The following is a 20,010-nucleotide window of genomic DNA, read 5'->3' as shown; positions in this document are numbered from 1 at the left end:
GAAGCTGTGCAAATGACAAATCCCAGCTTAGAGTGACTGAAAATCCTGGGGTGTTCTTCATCCCTGCACTGAAAGAGTCCAGGCTCACAGCAGGAGCTCAGGTGGTGGCTTGTGCCAGGGGGGCTGGGTTTGGTGATCAGATCCTTTGGCAGGATGGTCACAGCTGCTGATAATCACCACCTACCCTAATTTAGCATTCTTTTAGAGGCCCATCTCCTTTGTACCCCATGTACAAACTGCAGAGAAGCAGGTTGGGATGGTGGGCAGTGCAGGTCAGCAGGACAGTCTTCTCCTCCTCTGCAGTACAGCCTGGAGACTCATTTCCCAGTTCCACAGCTGGGGGTGAAGTAAGGCAGTGAGACTGTCCTGTCCAGCAGCCATCCCTGCGCCCAGCAGTTAAACAGCTTTTCCTACCATCAGATCCTTATCTTTGCAGGGTTTAAAGGGAGCAACATTTTGAGCAGAAATACCCAAAGCCTGGTATTGCTGTGGGCTGAACAAAGCATCTCTTCCCATCATCTCTTCCCATCATCTCTCCCATCTCCCCCATCTCTGTGCATGCTGGCAGGGTGGAGCAGTGCTCTCTCCTCCCGGAGTGCTGGGTGAAGGTGGTCTGGAAGCTGCTAGGGATGGCTCAATGTCCCTGTGCCTGTGTGTGGGCCAGGTTGCAGAGCTGGAGAGGGATGGTTTGCACTGCCTGTGACAGTCCTGCACGGCTGGGGCTGGAGAGGGTGTTCCTGCAAGTGGGAAGGCAGGAAGCCAAGCGTGGGAAAAGGAGGGAAAAGAAGGATGACTGTGAGAAGAGTAGGAGGGAAGGAAAGGGCAGAGACAATAGTTCAGCTTAGCAAAGAGGCAGTGATTGAGGGTGTGAGGATTTGGCACAGTATCTTCCTGTAAACCCTGAAGGTCCACAGGAAGAAGGTAATTTTGCATTTAATTGAGTGCCGTGCCCTGCCGGGAGGGAATCCATTCTGCACAGGACTCTTGCATCAGTTTTCCTGGTTTGGCCAGGGGGTGAGGGCTGGAATAAGGAGGTTGTTCCATGTTTGCCTCTTAGGCATTCTGCAGTGCAATTCAGACATTGTTTGCAAGACTAGGACACCAAATAATTTTCTTCTTTCACTCTTCTCCCCACAAGAAGCATAGATTTCTCTAAAGCCTGAAGTCAAAGGTCACTACAGTGAAAGACATTTTTCCAGTGACTTCAGCATTGCGTCTTTCAGGGGCTGTGGAAATTTGTTCTCTTTTTTCCAGGAATTGGTTTTACATTGTCAGGATTGTTCTGTAGAGAATAAGTACATTCATTCTTTTATATTTTTATAGATATATGGATATATATAGATATAGTCATGCACTATAATTAAAGATCTATGAGCGTTGAACGTTTGCAGAATGGTGTTTATGTTTTGAGGATAGCTCCTTTTTTCAGTTGCTCTTTTATAATTTTGCATTCAAAATGCAAATACAGTTTCCCTGCCCATGGCAGGCGGGTTGCAACTAGATCGTCTTCAAAGTCCTTTCCAATCCACACCATTCAATGATCTGTCAGCATGTTATGCTGGCAGTTCTGGAATACTTTGCTGGTTGATGTTGATTTCACCTCAAGCTTTATCCTTTAGTCATGCATGACAAACGTAGTTGCACAAACAGGATAGAAGAGTTTGTTTCAGAGTTGGTTTTTTTCACACTTGAGTGCTGTGCCCCTCAGGTCTGGTTTTGTGAATCTGAGGGTCTCTTGGTTTACATGAACTTTTTATTTCCCTCTACTCAAAATGAGAAGAAAAAAAAAAATCCCACTATTCTATGGCAAAATCCCAGGAGATTTCCATTATTTGGACTAAGAATGTCCCAGAGCTTTGTCATTGTTCTGGAAGGGCCTGGAGGAGTTTTGCTCGTTTTCCCAGGCCCTTGCTTTGCTTTTCCAACCACTGCATCTGGGGGTCATACGTAGGGTTACAAATCAAAGCCAGAAGATTTGCATGCTAATATAAACTACATGCAAGTGTTGCTGCAGAGTTGTTGGGAGCCAGAGGCAGGCTGGGCTGCAGCAACAACGCCTCTTTGCGACCCCGAGGCAGCCTGGGCAGGGAGCACTGGCCATTTGGGCAAGTGAGGGTCTGCAGCTGCAGCAGAGCCGCTCGGGGGCCGTGTGAAATGGGCTGGCAGCACCATGGTGCGCTGTGTCTGCACGTGGCCACAAGCTGTGCGTGCTCCAGCACCCTGCATGAGCTCCACAGCTGGGGAAATGCATCAGTCCAGGCCTGCTGGTACAACGTGGAAGGGCCCTTGTTCTCAGAGCAGAAAGGTGCTCCAAGAGAGCTCCCACAGGCACAAATAACTCGGTGCAGAGGTGGTTGAGACATGTAGAAAACAGCAATTTCCAGGTTGTATTTTGTCTCTCTGTCTTGTCAGTCTTGATCCACTTAACAGTAGCAAGCAGGTTTTTGTTAGTTCTCATTTGACCAAGCTATTTCTGTATCCCTGGCCCCAGGGCACTTGATGACAAAGATCCCTTTGCCTGAAATATGAGCAGAGCTCTACTCGTCCTATTTTGAACATCCCTCAAGTCAATTCCTCTTATTCCAAAATTAATTCAGCTGCTTCTCTCATAAGCCTCTTTGATTTGGCAGCATCCTTCTGATATTTTACCAATCTTGCTTTCATGTGAGGTTTGATCCAACACCATGCAGGGAATTAAACTCTTCCTGTTGGCTTCTGTGAGTCTAATGATGCTGTAATTGCACTCAAAATCAGATGCAGGTTGTACTTATTTGGACCAGGATTGGATTTAATATACAAACATTGCCCTCATCTGAATGATCATCATTGCTGATGACAGCAGACTGATCTCTTGCAGCTGAAGATTGCAAGATGTGTTGTAAACTAAGGAGTAATTTTAAAAATGCTCATGTCTGCCTCAATACTTTCCTGTTAAAACTCATTTCAGTTGAAGGAAGATGAAGCCAGTTCTGAGTCAGTTTTTAAGATTTGTTCCTTTGTAGAGAAGAAGGACAGAGGAATTAAGTAATTTCATACTGGAAAGTAATTTTTTTTTTTTAAGAGCTGTTTTTCCTTGGTGTCTGTCCTTTTCCTTGCAACTGAAATGATGATGTAGGACCTGAGAAGTGATTGGCTTAGAGGGACCTCCACCTCACTTCCCCATCCAGCACTGGCACTGAGGACTTCCACATTAAGCTGTACTCTTTGGGGGTGATAGTTTTTTTTCAGAACAACTTCAGATGCCAATCATTCTCTAAAACCAGTTTAGTGAAATTGATGCAATTCCTCTATTCAAAATTGGTCAGTGAAACTTGGAGGTTTTAAAATTCAAGAGTCTATTTTGTCTGTTGATTGTTTCTTTTTCCAATTCTCTTTTCTTGAATGGAAATTCTCTTCTTCCACCAGAATATGCTCATATTTTAGGCTTGTCATGAAACACCAACCATCTGCTGAGGAGAAGGACACAAGCATTGAGTTAAAATAGTTTAAAAGTCAGAAGGCATCCAGATTTAGAGGCGGTAAGCTGAAAAATCTTTACCCCCAAGTGCAGCTGTATTATTTTTGTTTGCTTGCCTTGCACAACCTCTTTCAGACCTGGGCAGGGTATTTGAGAAGGCCACGAGGGAGGCAGGTTTCACAGAGAGCCTGTATGTTCTTGTTTCCATTTTACATTTGTCACTCTAAGATTCTGATGCTCTGGAGGCTTAGATGTTCTGTTTTCTAATAACCTGACAACTCTTAAATGGCAGAAACTGAGTGTTGTGGTTATTCTGCTTCACAAAGAGTTCAATCACATGTGGAAAGTAAACGTAGGTGGATTGAAACAGACTGGAAACAGAAATATGAGTTCTCATTGTGCTTTGCACAGATGCTCCCTCTCCCTCATGCACACGTGTAAATGTGATGGGTGGATGCGGTCCACTACCTTTGTCTCCTCCCCTTGCAGGGAAGATGCTCATCTGCTTCCAGAAGCTGGGAAGTGGTAGTGGAGAAGTGAGCAGTCATTACCAGTTCTGTTTCTTTTTCTCTTTCTGTAAGCTGCAGTTGTTGGATATGCTGGAGTTAAGATAGCCTTGACAGGCCTTTGACATGACCCAGGATATCAGTTAAGAACAAACAAAACCCTGCTAATGCAGCACAGATACTGCATGTCTGCAAGAATCAGACACATCATGCTCTGCTCACACACCCCCAAGAATGAACTTAAATGAAGTAATCAAACAAGCCTGGCAAGAGGCTCGGAGGTGGTTTGTAACCAAGCTGCAGGGCTCCCAGCTGTTCCAGTTCTGCAGCTCTCTGGTCAAGTTACTACCACAAATCATGGGTACAGATTCCACTTTTTACCTTTTTATGTCTCTCATGGTCATTTGCATGGCCGTGCAGAGAAATACAGCAGGGGGATTTTCTGCTTTTGGCTTATTGCTCTGGTTGTGTGGGACAACTTAGCATCTTCTTAGCAGGAAGATGCTGGAAAGCCTGAAGACAGTGTTTAGAAACTCAAGTTGGCAAATGCCAAAAACCTGAGGGGTGAAGTGGAGACTCAATCAGAATATGATCTGTGGGCTTTAAAACCTCATCAGTGCGTGAGAAAAATATGGGAGGCTGAGTACTGTCTTACTCTGCCTGTGTAACCACGATGAGCTGGATTCGTCATTCAGACACCGCTCTGTTCTGTGTCTGGTCTGTCCCCCTGGAGCTAGGAAACCAGCAAAGTCATCCAGCCAGGTGCCTCCATCCTCCAGTGAGTTCCTCTTCCTGTGTTCCAGGGATGTCTGCTGGCTGGCTTGGGGCAGTTGTTTGCTATTCTCATTTGTTTTTAAGTACTGGGATTTGGCAAAGAGAAACAGATTTCACCCTGGTTACTGCTCCAACAAGAGGAAGGTCTGTGCTCATATAGGTTGCAGTAGTGGTGTGGTTTTCTAAACTAGAATGGACCCAGTTTGAGTCTTGAGAATATGACTAGATTAGGAGCTGAAAAGGAGTTTGTTCTTTGTGTACTCACAACAGATTTGGAGTGATATGGCTGAAAAGAGAGGCAGCATTGATCCTTTTACACTGTAGCTTAGAGGTGAAACAAGATCCACAAAAGAAATGGGGAGAAAGGAAAACTCTCGCATCCCCCCTCCCTGTTTTTTTTTCTTTCCATTCACTTGTATGTTTATTTTGACTGCAAATTAGCTTGCAAATTATGACAGAAACTGGAATTACTGTGTCCTGCTTTAGTTGCCTGTGTGGTGGCTGCTCACAGACAAGAACTGGCAAATGCTGGAGCTGTTCAGTTTACTCTCTCCCAGCATACTGTAACTCTGCTTTGCTTCCAAGACTTAGCTACGTGCAACATTTGTCCATGAGACCCCTGGGTCATTTTGTCTTTTTCTCAGTTACATTTTCCCCATTGGTAATGGAAACACGAACTGGGTAGAGGGGTGTCTGTGAAACCACATCTGGTGCATGAGAAAGCCAGATGCCCCACACCTGTGTGCAGCCCGCGTCAGCCCCTCCTTGGGACTGCTCTGAGCCATCCTGCCCTGGCAGCAGCCACCCTGCAAGGACCTTTCCTGTCTGGGGCTCCCTGGGTCTCATATTTCTTCCAAGTCTCATCTCTGTTTCTCAGCTCAGTCTTCAAAATCCTGGAGTGAGAACAGCTCTGGAGTGGGTTTGAAAATACTTCTTCCTTGGCCCTGCCCCGGCTGAGCTGCGGTACCTCAGAGACCGTCGTGTTGAAAGGTGACCTCACTGCATGGCACCAGTGATGGACCTTCCACTGCCTTGGGGCTGAGGGTCTGACTTCACCTCTGTGGGAATTTCCCAGGTCTCACAGTGCTTTTTAGGGCCTTTTGGACGTTAGTGAACTGGGCAAGAAGCCCATGCTGTGCTCAATGAATCCAGAGTCAGATGTGATCCAAGCCAAGTGAAGGCACAGGTGATGTGTGCATGAGAAGGGTTTACACTCTCTGGGTTTATTCCTGGAGCATTCCACTCTTCCTGTTGCCATGCTGGCCCTTGTATAGGGCAGAAATTGTGGACACTGGGGCCCCTTATCCCAGGGAAACCCCAGCTGCTGGTGCCAGTGTCTTACAGGGTAGAAGAAGATACCTAAAATCAACAAAACTGCATCATGAAGCTGAACAGTTTTGCTGCTTTGGTCTTGTGGGTACCAAAATTGCTGTCCCTAGGCTGATATCACTTCAAATCTGGATCTGGGCCAGCACCAATTTGTGCTCATCGGCACATCTTTGACGTTAAAAGGTTATGCAAACAGTGAGTTGGTGCAGTGGCTGTACTCTGGTAATTTAGGGCACAGATGTATGTTGACTTTGCTGCAGATTAAGTTGCTTTAATGCAGACTTTGCCAGGTAAATGAAGCAGCTGAAATTGCTGCAAGCCTTGCAGGAGCTGAGTTGTCTTTGCATGGAAGTGGAGCAGGGAGCTGAGCTGTGCTGGTGGAAAGCTTCCAGCTCACAGGCAGTGATTGCATCTGAACACAGGGGAGAAGGTGCATCTTTTCCAACTCAAACCTGATTCATAGGAGGACAAACATCCAACACTTAAACAAGAGTCTTTGAAGAAGCTGGCATTTTTCAGGATAAAAGGGGATATTGTGATGGTATCTGCACACAAACTGCACCACAGCATTGTCTTTTGCATTCACAGAACTCTCTTAATAGCTGGTGTTTACTGTAATTACTTATTAGAGGTTAACAACACCCTCTCTAATGTGTGCAGAGATATTTCTGGTTTCTGCTTTTCAATCTTCCCTTTGCCAATAGCTCTTGTATTTGTGTATGTTCTAATGTTAGTCTTGTCAGACGACCAGTTTCAGACATTTGTCTTCCACTCCAACTCATCTGGCTGTAGACAACAAGACATTAACCTCTAAAAAACAATTGAAAAATAGGTCACATGAGAATAACCTGAATTTGTTACCTCTGGGGTTTGTGCTGGCTAGAACTGGATGTTTTCCAGTGAAAACAAGACAGTCAAAGATAAGGTCATGCCCAGTGACGTTAGAGTGGATGTGTTTTGTAATAGGAAGTCATCTCTCCTCATTGCTTGTGCAGGCAGTAAAGGGAGAGCAAGTGTTTCAGTTTACAATAAATTTTCTTCTCTGTGGTGGGTAAAGAAGTTTCCCAGAGCTAGAATTAAACAACAATAATTAGCAGCAAATAAAATCCCCCTGGAACCCTGTAGGCACACAGTTTGTGGTGATTGGGAGTGGGGCTGTGGCTGAGCCCCATCCCCAGTGGGCACAGCTGTGAGCAGCAGGTGAGCAGCCCTGACAGAAACGAGCCTGGAGTGCCCAGGGGCACTGACCAACACCAAAGGGAGCAGAGGGCACACAGGGGCAGTGCATCAACATGAGGGGTATAAAAGGTTGGGCTAAAGAACAAGAAGGGCAGATGCTTGAAGCCTTCAGACATTGTATGGTGATACTCTGTGTATCGTGGCTGTCTCAACTGTGACGTATGCTGGAACAGTACCCTGCACCTTCTTTCATCAAGCCATGAATATTAAGAGCTACTTATCAAGCTCAGTTCCTGATTAATATTCTACAGTCTTTAAAGTCAGCTTCTTGTTTCTCTGAAGAAAGATTTATTTTAAAATACGATAGTACATCAAAAAAGGACTGGACTTGGGAAATTAAAATGCGAACATTCTTAGCTGCTGGAGCACCCAGTGATTGTGCAGTGAGTTGTTTGTCATTTCTACTTCAATTTTCATTCATTGTTAAGGACCTTTTGTTAAAGATTTTTAAGGTGAAGCATTTTAATAGCATCTGTGTTTTGACTCCTTTATGGTTATAAACATGGCAGATACACAAAGTCTCTATGCCTTTAGTAATTAATTATTGTAGTAATTTGGAATCTCAATTACAGTTTAGTTGTGCGTAGGAAAACACTGTACTTACATGAAAGAGCTTGCTCCAAGACATGTAAGGTACTTTGATTTTATCTTCTTTTATCAAGACAGAATGTGCCAAGGAGCCAGGACTCTCTTGTGGGCAGGACCAGCTGCATGTCAGAGTGGTGGCTTGTGTGGCTCAGTTTTGGGGAGTTGCTGGATGCCTCAGAAGGCCTTCCCTTGGCTCTGTTATCTGATATTTCCTGCTGCCTCCTTGTCCTTGTGTTGCATTTGCATGACCCTGGGCTCCCCCAGGACTGCTTTTCTCCCTCTCTCTTGGGACATTGTTGATCACTTTCACAGCAACCCATTTTAAGATCTGAGAAAAAAAAGATGTGAGGTAAGCTGATGTAATGTTTGCTGCTCATGAAAAGGTTATGCATCTGAGCAAGGCAGTAGAAGCAAATAACTTCCAAACTCAGATATCTAAGGGAGAGAAATGTGATATCTGAGGCTTCTGAAACCTCTGGACCTTGCATTTATAATCTGCCATTTTCCAAATCTTTTGCAACCAAACCCCATTATTTTAAATGGTGGCTTTTGGGAAGCGATTTGGGCCAACGAGCAAAAAAAGATCAATAGCTGTTTTAGGTTTTGCACCTGTCTCCCACCAAGCAGATTTTGAGCTCACTGCTTTCTCACTTCCCATAGCACCAGGTTATGATTAAAGGCTTTTCTTGCTTCTGCTGTAATCTTTCCTTGAAATAGAAGTCAGTGCATCTGCATGCTGCCCCATCCATCACTTACTGAGCTTGAGGAGACCTTAGACTCAACAATATTTAATTGCTGTCCTAAATGTGCAGCAAAATCCTGGCTTGACTGAGGTCAGTGGCAGCTTCATTCCCACAGAGCCTGAATTTCAGATCTGGGAATGTATCTGCACCATGCACTGGGGTGCTGATCCTACACCTGTTCCCTGCACCAAATAAATCCAACCTCTTTTCCCTGTGCACCCAACTCTGCCCCTTCTTGTGTCATGGAGGCGTTGTGCCACTTACTGCACCACCAAACTGGAATCTTAAAGCAGGATTGACTTCTGCCTGGATTAGACTTTGAACAAGCAGACTTGTAGCTGTTAAAAATTTCAGGAACTCACAGTTTTTGTGGGTTCTGAAGAACAGCACAGAGAAGCCTGAAGTGCCATGAAATGCAAAGTGCCTAGATGTCTGTGGCATATGTGTTTTGTTTCTAGTTTCTGAAGAAAAGATGCATAATGAAAGAAAAATTATAATCCTTATTTACATGTGCAATATGTTTCTCCTCCTGTCTCATCTCCTTTGTGAGAACTCAGGGCCAGAATTACAGTATCTGAAGTTGCTTTTGGAGCCTATTCAGCTCCCATCTGTCAAGATCTGTTTTTAATCCAATGGGTTTTCCATCCAAAAGTAGCTGTTGGATAGAGGATGAGTAGAAATATTTGTGTGTGAATTAGCTCAGAGTGAAGCTACAAACTTTTTTTTCCCACAACAAACACATGGAAAAATATTCTTCAGTGTAGTGTGGCCGGCCTGAAAATTGGCAACAGCAGCTTCCTTCCCAGGCTCTGACTCCTCTGCCTTGACTTTGTGGGTAAGATCTTTAAAGGGGACCTGAAATCTTCATGTTACACAGGCTTATCTCCCCTCCAAGCAGCAGGGCAGGGCTGATGTCACCCTTGTGTATATGGGCATTGCAGGAAGGAGGTCAGGTGGTTTGGTTTTCCAGGAGAATAATGAGATGCAGCAGAGTAACCTGGGTTTGCTGAGAGTCAGGCTCTTACCTCCTTTGTCAGCCTTGATGGTCTCTGCCGTGCTGGAAAGAGCAGATATGTTTGATGCAACCATGACAAAGGCCCCAGACCTCCTTAACAGCCTGTGCTCAGCATCTCCACTTAGTGAATGCCATGAAACTGGGCTGCAGGAGATGGGAGGCAGACTGCCTTGGGGACTGAATGTGGTTGTAACAAGCAGAGAGGAAAGCATGGCTGCAGGATCTCTGTGGTTTCTGGGAGGGTGCCTCTCCTACTGGGAAAGAAGAGGAAAAAAACCATCCATTGGTGGTCCTTGGAAAAGTGTTGTTGAGCCCAATATTCAACACCCCTTCTGGGATTTTTATGTAATATTTTTTATTGGTAAAAGTACAGAAAAATTGAATCAGTAGCTTGGAAGATGGTCTGGTGTCTTGGGGGAGATGGAGAAGAGGGTGATGCTTATCCATCCCCTGTTGCTGGAGACAGAGATCTTCACTTCTGGATCCATGGCAAAAGGGACATCTCCTGCTGCAAAGCTGTGGCTGAGGGAGGAGGAATGCTTTCCTGTTTTCTCTGCCAGATCGTTATCTCAGTCCATATGTGAAACCTGGGAATTGCTTTAAAGGCCCAGGAGACGTCCTAGCTGTGATTTTCATTATATTGATGTCCGTGGTCAGCCTTGATAGCTCCATCCTGTGTTTGTTGAAGTCTTGTTGTGGATCTGTCATCAAGGCAGCAGGACCAGCATTGGCCTGAGGGCAAGTGTATGAGAGATCAGAACCTGGTGTATTTGCAACTTTTAAAAAAAATATTTTGGAGGTACCAGGGTGAAAAGGCCACATTTTTGTGTTTTGTGTGTGTGTATTTATATGTGTATGTACAAGTTTGTGTGAGTGTGCGTGCGAATCATGTTTATCACAGCTTCTGGCAAAACAGTGTTTCTGTAAGAGGATTGTTTTGGGGATGGACTAGGGTTGGGCAAGGGAAATCCTGGGCTTGTTCGAGGTTTCTGTTGCTGTTTCCATCAATGCAAGGAAGCAGTGTCACTCTCACTGTCCAGCTTTACATCCCTTGGTGTGACTCAGCAAGAGCTGTGTGCCGTGGCAGGGTTTGGTTTCTGTCACACATGTATGGGTGTGACTAAGCAATGGTGTTGCATGGCTGTAATTCCACAGCACCTGGGGAGCTGCGTTTCCATTGGATTTCCTGTTGGACCAGAGCCACTCCTTGCTTGGGAAGGGTGGCAGCCACAGCTCCATACACAAAGACAACCTGGAGTGTGGGGCTGGAGATCAGCACCCCATGAGGAGCTGTTGCTCCAGGGGTGGAACAGCTCACCCAGCCGTGCCTGTAGCTGGCCCTGGGACCCTCCAAAGAGGACAGAAGGCAGGGTGTGCTACCACAGACCAGAAAATGTGGTGTCACTCAATTAGAGCTTTTATCCCAGGCAGAGCAAAGTCAGTGGGAGCTGCTGGTGGGGATGTGTGGGAGAGCACTGAATACTCTCCCAAGACTTCTGTTGGAGGCTGCAACAGGCTTTAATTTAGGCTAGTCCTGCTCCCAGGGCTATATTCCTCACTGTGAGTGACAACAGCCAGTGAGATCTGAAATTAACCTACGTTCACTGTTCTGCCTTTGCATGTATCCTGTGCTTCCTGGCCCAGGCTGATTTGTGTTTTCTTTTCCCTGAACAGGTCTATATCATCAATGTGACATGGTCTGACCTGACTTCCCAGATCATCTACCGGAGATACAGCAAGTTCTTTGACCTGCAGGTAAGTCTGTCCTGTCTGACATAAAATATTATTTCTACTCATGCTTCTAGTCATGTTTCCAGCTGGGTTAACAGTGCCTTTAAATAAGGCTTTGTTCTTGTTTGGTCTGTTACATGTCATGATCTTGAAACTTTTCAGACTCTGCCCTTGTAGGGTATAAGATAAGTGGGTGGTATGCTCACAGTGAGTAACTTGCACTGCAAAGACATTTGAAGCTGACATTTTCATGAATGGTTCCTATTAAAGAGGGGATCTAATTTTAAATACTTCTGATGCACTTAAAACAGAGAGAGTGCTACATTTTGGGCCCCCAGAAACTACTTACCCAAGTAACTGAAAACATCAGAGCTTTTGCACACTCCTGCAGCAGTTCAGAAATGGAGATTGCAGTGGAAACTTTCCAGTCTCTCTTCCTAACCATTTACCTAGCCAGCCAGTGTCCTGGCTCCTGCTGTTTTGTACAGCTCCTTTCCTCTGTTCTGTGCCTGCATGTTTCGATTTCATCAAAAGCTTTCTTGCTGGATAGCTGCTGACCAGATTTTGAAACCAGGAATCAGCTGCTTCATTTCTGGTAGTGCTCCCAGGCACCTGCATGGGTTAGGGGGGGCTTTGGGGCTGGTGTTGTGTTTGGCAATAATCCAGATCCACTGATATTTTTTATCTTTGTAGGCAGCAAAACTAATTGCCTGGGGTAAAAGTAAAAGCTGTGGTTTGAGACACTTGAACTTTGAGGAAAAAGTTGATTTTTGGACTGGAACTTGTGTTTGGAGCTGGGCTGATGTTATAATACCAAGTGAGTCCTCACAGTCAATATTGAGGATGTACATGGCTTTGTCCTGAAAAGTAACGCTGAGCCTTTTTGTATGATGAATTAGGAAAAAAAAAGTTCTTGTTTGGGGTATCTTAAAGAGCTCTAGTTTCATCTCTGCTCCTCTTTATGTTTAATTTCTTGTACTTGCAAACGTGAAGTTTCTAGGCTGTTTTGTAAGCTCTATCTGTTACTATGGTATTCCTGGCCTTGTGGGTGAAATGTGACCATTTCTATAGCCAGCCCTAATTTCTGTTTGCTGTGTGGCAGGAAGACCAGAGAGGGATGTTTTTAAGCTTCCTCCTGTGCCCATCTCCATTTCTAACTGGGCTGAAGTGCCAGGCCTGCCAGTCCCACTGCTGTAAGAGAATGTCAGCATCTTCTCTGTGTCTGCTGTACCTGCCAAAGGTGCACAGCTCCATAGTCACAAACATTTCTTGTCAGCATGCAAATTGTGGCCAAAACTGTTTCTTTCTCTTTTCTCTTCTTTCTGTTTTCACCCCAGTTCTGTTTTCATGTATATGTTGTTCTGGGTCTCCCGGCCTTTCCTGGTAGGTTTGAAAAGCTCCCATCAAGTGTGGAGTTATCAATGGGGTTAGTGTGTTGGACAGGAAATGATGTCTCAATCAGGGAGTGAGTCCTGAAAGGTCCCATTGATAAGTGCAAGGGGGCCTAGCCAGTGGAAAACTCCTGCTTGCATGACGCTTCTCCCCCCACGAGAAAATACGACAAGAAAGTAACAAAATTCCCTTCTTTAACCCTTTTCCCTCCCAGGGATCTCTGTCAGGGCCAACACTGCATGAGCAGTGTCAGCCCCCTACAACAGCCTCTAGCTCTTGCAGTGTGAAGTGCAGAGTTAGAGAAATTGAGGTCTTCACTTGAGATTTCCACAGTCCTGCCATGTCTCTGTACTGTGTCACTGTGTCCATCTGTGCCTCAGTTTCCCAGCTGTGAGATGGAGACAAGGCCCTGTGTGCTCAGGCTGCCATAACATGCTTTTAGACTCCCAGAGGTGATCGGTGTTTTTTTTTATTTATCCCCTCCTATTACTTTCTGCATTTTTGATTATGCCTGAGCATCTCTTAGGTGAGGCAAAGAAAACTGCTTTGGATCTTGAATAGAAATTTGTATTTCCAGCTCTAATGAAGCCTGCAAAGAGAGTTGGAAAGGCAAATGAACGCTAAGGGGGACTTTGGGTAACCCTTACATTTTGGGAAATCTATGGCTTGATGTGCAGAGATTCTTGCCCAAAGAGAAATTAGCTCCAGATCTTGGGATGACTTGTGCTTTGCAGATTTTTGCTGGAAGCTTGAACTTCTAACCTAGCACTGGTGGAACATGGGGTTTGCAATCTGATACCATGCGTGGTAAGGTGGTCTTAGCATAATCAATCTTCTTTGATAATATCCCTGCTTATTCCCATGGGGCACTTCTAGGAGAGAACCAAGCAAATTCTCAGGGAGTAATGCTCAGCCAGCTCACGGGCACCACTCATGTCTGAAACAGCTGGAGTCCGCAGGTCCCTGCCAGCTCCACTCACCCTGCTGTGTCAACGACAGAGCTGCACTTCAGGGCTTCCAAAGCCTGCACATGTCTCCTTTGCTCCTGACTGGAAGTGGAGGAACAAGGGCTGACTTGTAATGACTTAATCAGGGCTGCAGTGGCTGCCATTGACAGTGACACGGGATATGACCCATGGGGAAACCCGGGGGGCTGCCCAGGAGCAAGGAGGGAGGAATACAGATAATTAATTTTACTACTCCATTTTCATGTTTCTTTAAAAAAGAGCCCACCCTTCCCCAAATGGCTGTCTCTGTGGGAAGTGGCTCAGTGGTTTAGAGAGCTAGTAGAAACTGCATTAGTAGAAACTGCAGTAGCATTAGTAGAAACTGCATTTTTTAAAATACTTCTTTGCAAATTCTATTAGGCACTGCAGGCAGTAAGAGGCTGCTCTGTCCCAAGGATTCAAATCCAAGGAGAGTTTGGCTGTGCTATTTCAGCAGTGCATATGCTTGAATTGGGAGTCAGGTTGTTTTTCAGTTTAGTAATAGGGCAGTAAGGCTGGTCATACCACAGGATTTTTTTGCCCCACAGAGGTGTAAGAAGTACAGCAAACAGAACCCAAAGCAGCAAGCCAAGTGTCAGCCCTGTGCTGCTTCTGTGAGGGCTGGATATCTGTAAACACAGATTTTAAATTAAATTAGGGTATTGCTGCATCATTTAGTCGTGCAACCAGTCACATCTGCTCCTGAGCATGGGTCAAATGATGGCAGCACAATACATGTGAGTGCCAGTGTTTCAGCAAATAGGATTGAAAAGATTGAATTAACTCTGCAAAGATGAAAGCATTACTGTAAATTGCTTGTCAAATCCAATTATCTGTTGTCTTTCACCCTGGGGAGACATTTGCACCTGAGCACCATGTGGGGTCAAAGCTACCTCCTAATGTAATATTTTGAATGTAGTTTCCTTGCCCTTGTCTGCAGTGCAGAATGGAGGAGCATGAGGAGAGTGATGTGAACATCACCTGTCAGTAGTGTTGACCCTTGTGACAGGCTGGTGCCTCACTGGGACAGGTTCCCTGGATGCTGTTTGAGGTCTTCCATCAACATTGATGGATTTGCTGGTGGTGGTAGCAGAATCCTGTCCTGAGGGGATAGCTCAGTAATGCTGCTGTAGTTCCCAAAGGAGCTGAGAAAGGACACTCCTTTATTGGAGTAGCAGGGATAACTCCTGGCATTTCCACTGTGCAGTAAAAGACATCTACAGATATAATGCCCATGTTTTTCTTGCTGGAAAGTGCTTTTGGAGCCTGTTAGCTGAATAGGGATTTGCAGCTGAGTGCATGCATAAATAATTGCCCAAGCATCAGGTGGAGAAGTGTGGATATAGAGACACCTCACCCTCCCAGTGGCCATGCTGGGCTGGAAAACAACCACCAAGTTTGCAGCTGGCAAGCAGGAAGGATGTGTCTTTCCCTTCTCCCCATACCACCCTTGCAGTTGCCCAGTACCCCCTTGGGCTATTATGACCCCAGCTGGGTGCTGGCCCCACTGCTAAGAACCCCTCTCCCCTGCAAAGTGAGCAGGGAAAAAGGGACCAAGGATCTGTGCCTGGTCTCTCAGCTTCAATCACCAGTGGTCATCTGCTGCATTTTATCCTGTGACTCCAGGTGCTCTCCTCTGATTCCATGCCTGTGCTACTCCGTGCCTGCAGTCAGAGCCTGAACAGGACCAGACCCTCTGTTCCATGAGGATGGCTGGGTCTGTGCGTGCAGAGCTGGGGGAGGATCCTTTCTCACAGCAGGTGTAATGCAGCTTTCTCTGAGGCGAAACACAGCAGCTGGATTTAGCAGCATGCCACCATCCCACATTGTGTGTTTGGCTGTGCAGGAGCTGAGCAGCGTCGCCGGAGCCGCAGCAGGAATGCTCGGCAGGCAGATCTCAGCCTCCCCACACAATGGCACGCGCAGGCGGTTTGGCTGCAAGGAGATGTCTGAAATGTCACAATATTGAAAAGGCAAATAAACAAGGTTCTGTTCAAGCACTGGCTCTGTGTATCAGCAAAATATTATCTGCCCAATGTGGTTTGCTGATATAAGCAGGTTTTCTTCAAAGCGGTGCAGAAAGAGGAACTCACTAGCAGCCAATTAGAACATTAAAAAAGTAAAGACTATCAAGAATTTTATTAGGAAGACGAAAGACCTGTAAGTTGTTTTCATCCAGATGATAAAACATCAAGAGCTTCATTTGTTATTTCTTGGGTCATCCTGATTGTTTATAGTGTTATAATGGAGTAACGGAGCACTGGAGATGACATTGAACAAAAATGGTAATATAAAAACTAGTGATTGCAGTCTGTATCTCTGCTTTTCTTACTCAGACTGGAGTTCATGTAAATGCTGCTGCTATCAATCATTCTCCTGTTATACTATTCTGTAACAACATCCCTTTCCCCCTTACCCCAAGCTGCATCAAATAGGGTAAAGTCCACTCTCATTCCCAGTTTGGTTGTAATTGTGCCATGTGCCTGAGAACCCTGGCTTTCACTGGGTCACTATGATTTGAAACAGGACCTGGTGGCTTTGGCATGCAGGCTTTCTGGGACAGAGCAAAGAGGGAATTCTGTGATTCTGATGGAATTGTGTTTCTTCACTCCAGTAGTTAGTCTGGGTTAATTGCCCAAGTGGAGACTTACAGCCCTAATTCTGGTGGCCAGTGCAGTCAAGCTCAGTAATGACCCTGGCTTTCACTGGGTCACTATGATTTGAAACAGGACCTGGTGGCTTTGGCATGCAGGCTTTCTGGGACAGAGCAAAGAGGGAATTCTGTGATTCTGATGGAATTGTGTTTCTTCACTCCAGTAGTTAGTCTGGGTTAATTGCCCAAGTGGAGACTTGCGGCCCTAATTCTGGTGGTCCAGCGCAGTCAAGCTCAGTAATAATTGTTTTTGTAGGGCCTCTGATATTCCATGTTGTCCGTGCTTCTAGCTCTGCAGGAGCAGTGGATGGACGAGTTCAAGCATGCACTAAGGTTAGCAGTGGTGAAGAGTGTAGGTAAGAATGCAATGGCGCAAGTGTTCTCCTGTGTTTGCAAATGCTGGTTCCTAATCCTCAACCCACCAGGCCTCTTTAGCAGGGTGAGCAGTCTCCCACTGGTCTTCCCAGCCATCCAGAGCAGGAGGGTCACTCTGCAAGGGGTGACCCTCTCTTCTGTAGGTGCCACCCTGTGCGGAGCTCCTGCTGGCACTGTGGGAAGGAAGGGAGGGAGGGAAGGAGGGCTGCTGCTGCTGCGGCTCCAAGCGAGATGCAGCTTGCCCCTCTCGCAGCGTGGGAGGCGTGTGCTGCAAGGATTCCCAGCCTCTGACCAGCTCAGGGAGTGTTTCTGTTGGGCTGTGTGTGTGCATCTGAGGGTGCCCAAGGAAACAGGCAGGAAAACTGGGGGAGAAGGTGGGGTGGAACAGGGCAGGGATGGAACAGCATGGCAGACATTGCTGCATTAGGCTGTGGTGCAAGTGCACAGTGAAATTGCTGTTTGTCCTGCTGGGCTCTGCATGTGCCTCCCTCTGCTCTGGGCTGTGCTAGCCTTGGCCAGCATGGTCGGGGTTGCAAGGATCGCATTTCCCCTGTTCCCATTCCCTTGGTGTTCAGCATCCTGGCCCTGCTGTAGATGTTGAGAGCTGCTGTGAAATCCTTCTCCAGACCTGGGGCCTGGCTCCATATCTGACCCACCAGGTTCAGACCCATTGCTTGGCTTCAGGGACACCCCTGATAACCTTGGAAATGTGGGGATGGAGTTACTGCAAGAGCTGGATTAAACAGGGTTTAAACTATAAACAGCTTCCTTAAGAGCATTATTGAAACTGAAACAAGACTGGGAAAATTCAGAGGAAATCTGAACATGGGTTTGTCATCACGTCTGTTCCCAAAGGTCAGTGCTGGCTCCTTGGGGAGAAATGGCACATCCTTTCTTCAGAGTAAACACAGGCCAGTTGTTTGCTGCTGCTGTCCCAGACAGTGCATGGAGAAACTTGCAGTGCAAGGATTGCAGGGGATGCAGAAAACCAGATTTCCAGGAGGAGCCCTGCACTGTCTGTGAGGGCTGATGGTGCCTCCTGTGCTTTGGCAGCTGTGCTGGAGCTCCTGGTGCAGCCACACTTGCAACACTTGGCTTCAGTAGGAGAGACCCCTCAATGCCTGCTCTCCCTCAATGCCAGCAGCAAGCTTGTTACAGGCCTTCCCAGGGGAACTGAGATGCCCCTGGGAAAAAATTAATAACTGACATGGTTATTGAGCTGAGAATGGTTGTCTCCACTGATTTAAAAGCTATCTAAATACCATTTGTCCTTCTAACCCTCAATGCTTTAGGATACCACTTGCTTCGGGCAGTATCTTTGTGTTCAATGAATAAATAGAATTGTTTATAATTCTAATTTCCATCATTATTTAAATGTTTGCTTGGCAAAACAATCTGTTCAGCTTCCAGTATTTGTTTTTAAAGAGGCTTTACACGTCAGACGAAGATGAGGGCCATGATGAGGAAATGGCAAAGTGCCTGCCATCCTACAATAGAGGTGCATTGAATGACCATGGCAGAGAACCCACAGCTGAGAAGGTGACCCAGCCTATGGGAACCCTCCCTTTTGTACTTCTTCACTTGGGTTCTGTTGGAGCATAAAGCTGACATTGAATATTGCCCCTAATCTGCAGCATGGGAATCTCCTGCAGGGTGGCTACAGGGAAATATTTGCTGCTCAGCACCAGTCCACCTCTCTGGCCAGGACATGGGTGACCTTAGAAAGTGAGGTGGTGGCTTAGCCAACTCCTCAGGGTGTGACAGCAGCAAGGCAAGAACAGATGTGACACCCATGCCACTCTGTCTCTGTGGTTTGGGACCTATATGTAGCTAGGCAAATGAGTTCTGTTTGTTTGGGCTTTTTGAAGAAATATTGGGAGCATCACAAAGAGGTTGTTGACTTCTTAGCTGTGTCCTTTTAACTGTATGTGGTCTGCCTCTAGCAGGCACTGAAAACAGTGAAATTGGTCAAAAGTGTTATTTTCTGCAATTATTCCCTTGCTTTCTAGAGTTTTGGTTTGTGTAAGTTGTTCTTACCATCCCCCACTTATCACTGGCTTGGAGACTGTGAGGATGTTGGAGGACCTGTGCTGTGGTAAGTGCTTTCCTGGGTACAGCCACAGAGAGGAAAAGCAACAAGTTCTTCTGAATGAACTGAATTGACTTGTATCAGCTGTGGAGGACTCATTTTCATAGCTTTGGTTGCTTTACGTGTTAGAAATCCAGTGTATCAGGAGCATGAGTCCCTGCAAGGCTGTGGTGCTAATGGAATCTAAAAACATGCCTGAAATTGCCAAAAATTCTGAACCATGGTGGAAGGCTTTGATATGGGGCCCAGACATGCTGGTTTTGTGCTTGGACAGTATCTCATACAAGGGCTTATGCAGAATCATGATAAAAACTGGGATGAAAGCCTTTCTTCATCAGAGTGCATAAAGGCTCAGTGTATACCTCCTGTGTTATCCCTCCTCCATCTCCATTATTTTGGTGTTAGAAGCTCTCCTCATAGATCTCCACAGCAGGACTTTAAGCTCAGCCTTGGGAGCAGCCCACTTGTTTGTTACCCTTGTTCCAGGTTTTGTTTGCTGGAACAATAAAATACAGGAGAATGGTCTGGTTGTGGGACCAGCCCCAGCCAAAGCTACAGCTCTGGGGCTGCTGGCCTCACGAGGCAGCAGATTCCCCAAGTGCCACTTTTTTAGCATATTTCCTCTCACCAGAGATCAGGATCAACATTTTAATATTTTTTTTTCCTGGGACATCTGTGTGAAAATTAAATTCCTTGCGGGATTATTCCATGGCCTTTTTTTCCCTGAAGCACCCAAGCCCCAAAAGTTCGGGCATGACCATTCCACCCCCTGCACTATGTTGTCAGTCTCCCCTAATCGTACTCAGCTTTCAATTATTTATACTGCCGGAAAATTGCATGGAGTTCACACCCCCAGCCCTGAAACACAATTCTGCTTTTGTGCAGGGAATACAATCCTTCACTTTCATTAAGTGTGTGGAGACCAAGATGAGAAGTGCCTGTTGTGTTCGCATCCCTTGGCTCGCGATGAGAGGAGCTGGTTGTTTTTGCAAACGTCCTAAATAGCCCTGGAAGGGTTATGGAGAGTTTATTTACATTATTGCATTTAAGTGCAAATAGAAAATTGCCCAGCCATAATGGAAAGTTTATGCAGGGCTCTGTCAGGGCTCTTTTCCATGTCACCTCACCCCTCC

General features: G+C 46.0%; 1 protein-coding gene across 2 annotated transcripts in view; it reads left to right on the top strand.

Annotated features, from left to right (window-relative positions):
- Positions 1-20,010, top strand: part of SH3PXD2A (SH3 and PX domains 2A) — a 247,844-nt gene that overhangs the window by 29,393 nt on the left and 198,441 nt on the right. For both annotated transcript variants that reach the window (XM_041415388.1, XM_041415386.1), the window contains exon 2: positions 11,326-11,406. In XM_041415388.1, coding sequence (XP_041271322.1) covers positions 11,326-11,406 — 81 coding nt within the window. The remainder of the gene's footprint in view (positions 1-11,325; positions 11,407-20,010) is intronic.

Source organism: Onychostruthus taczanowskii, unplaced genomic scaffold (assembly GCF_017590055.1).
Source record: "Onychostruthus taczanowskii isolate IOZ18803 unplaced genomic scaffold, ASM1759005v1 scaffold5, whole genome shotgun sequence".
NCBI classification, from domain to species: Eukaryota; Metazoa; Chordata; class Aves; order Passeriformes; family Passeridae; genus Onychostruthus; species Onychostruthus taczanowskii.
The sequence above is the reverse complement of the archived record's forward strand: the minus strand, read 5'-3'. Positions and strand labels throughout refer to the sequence as shown.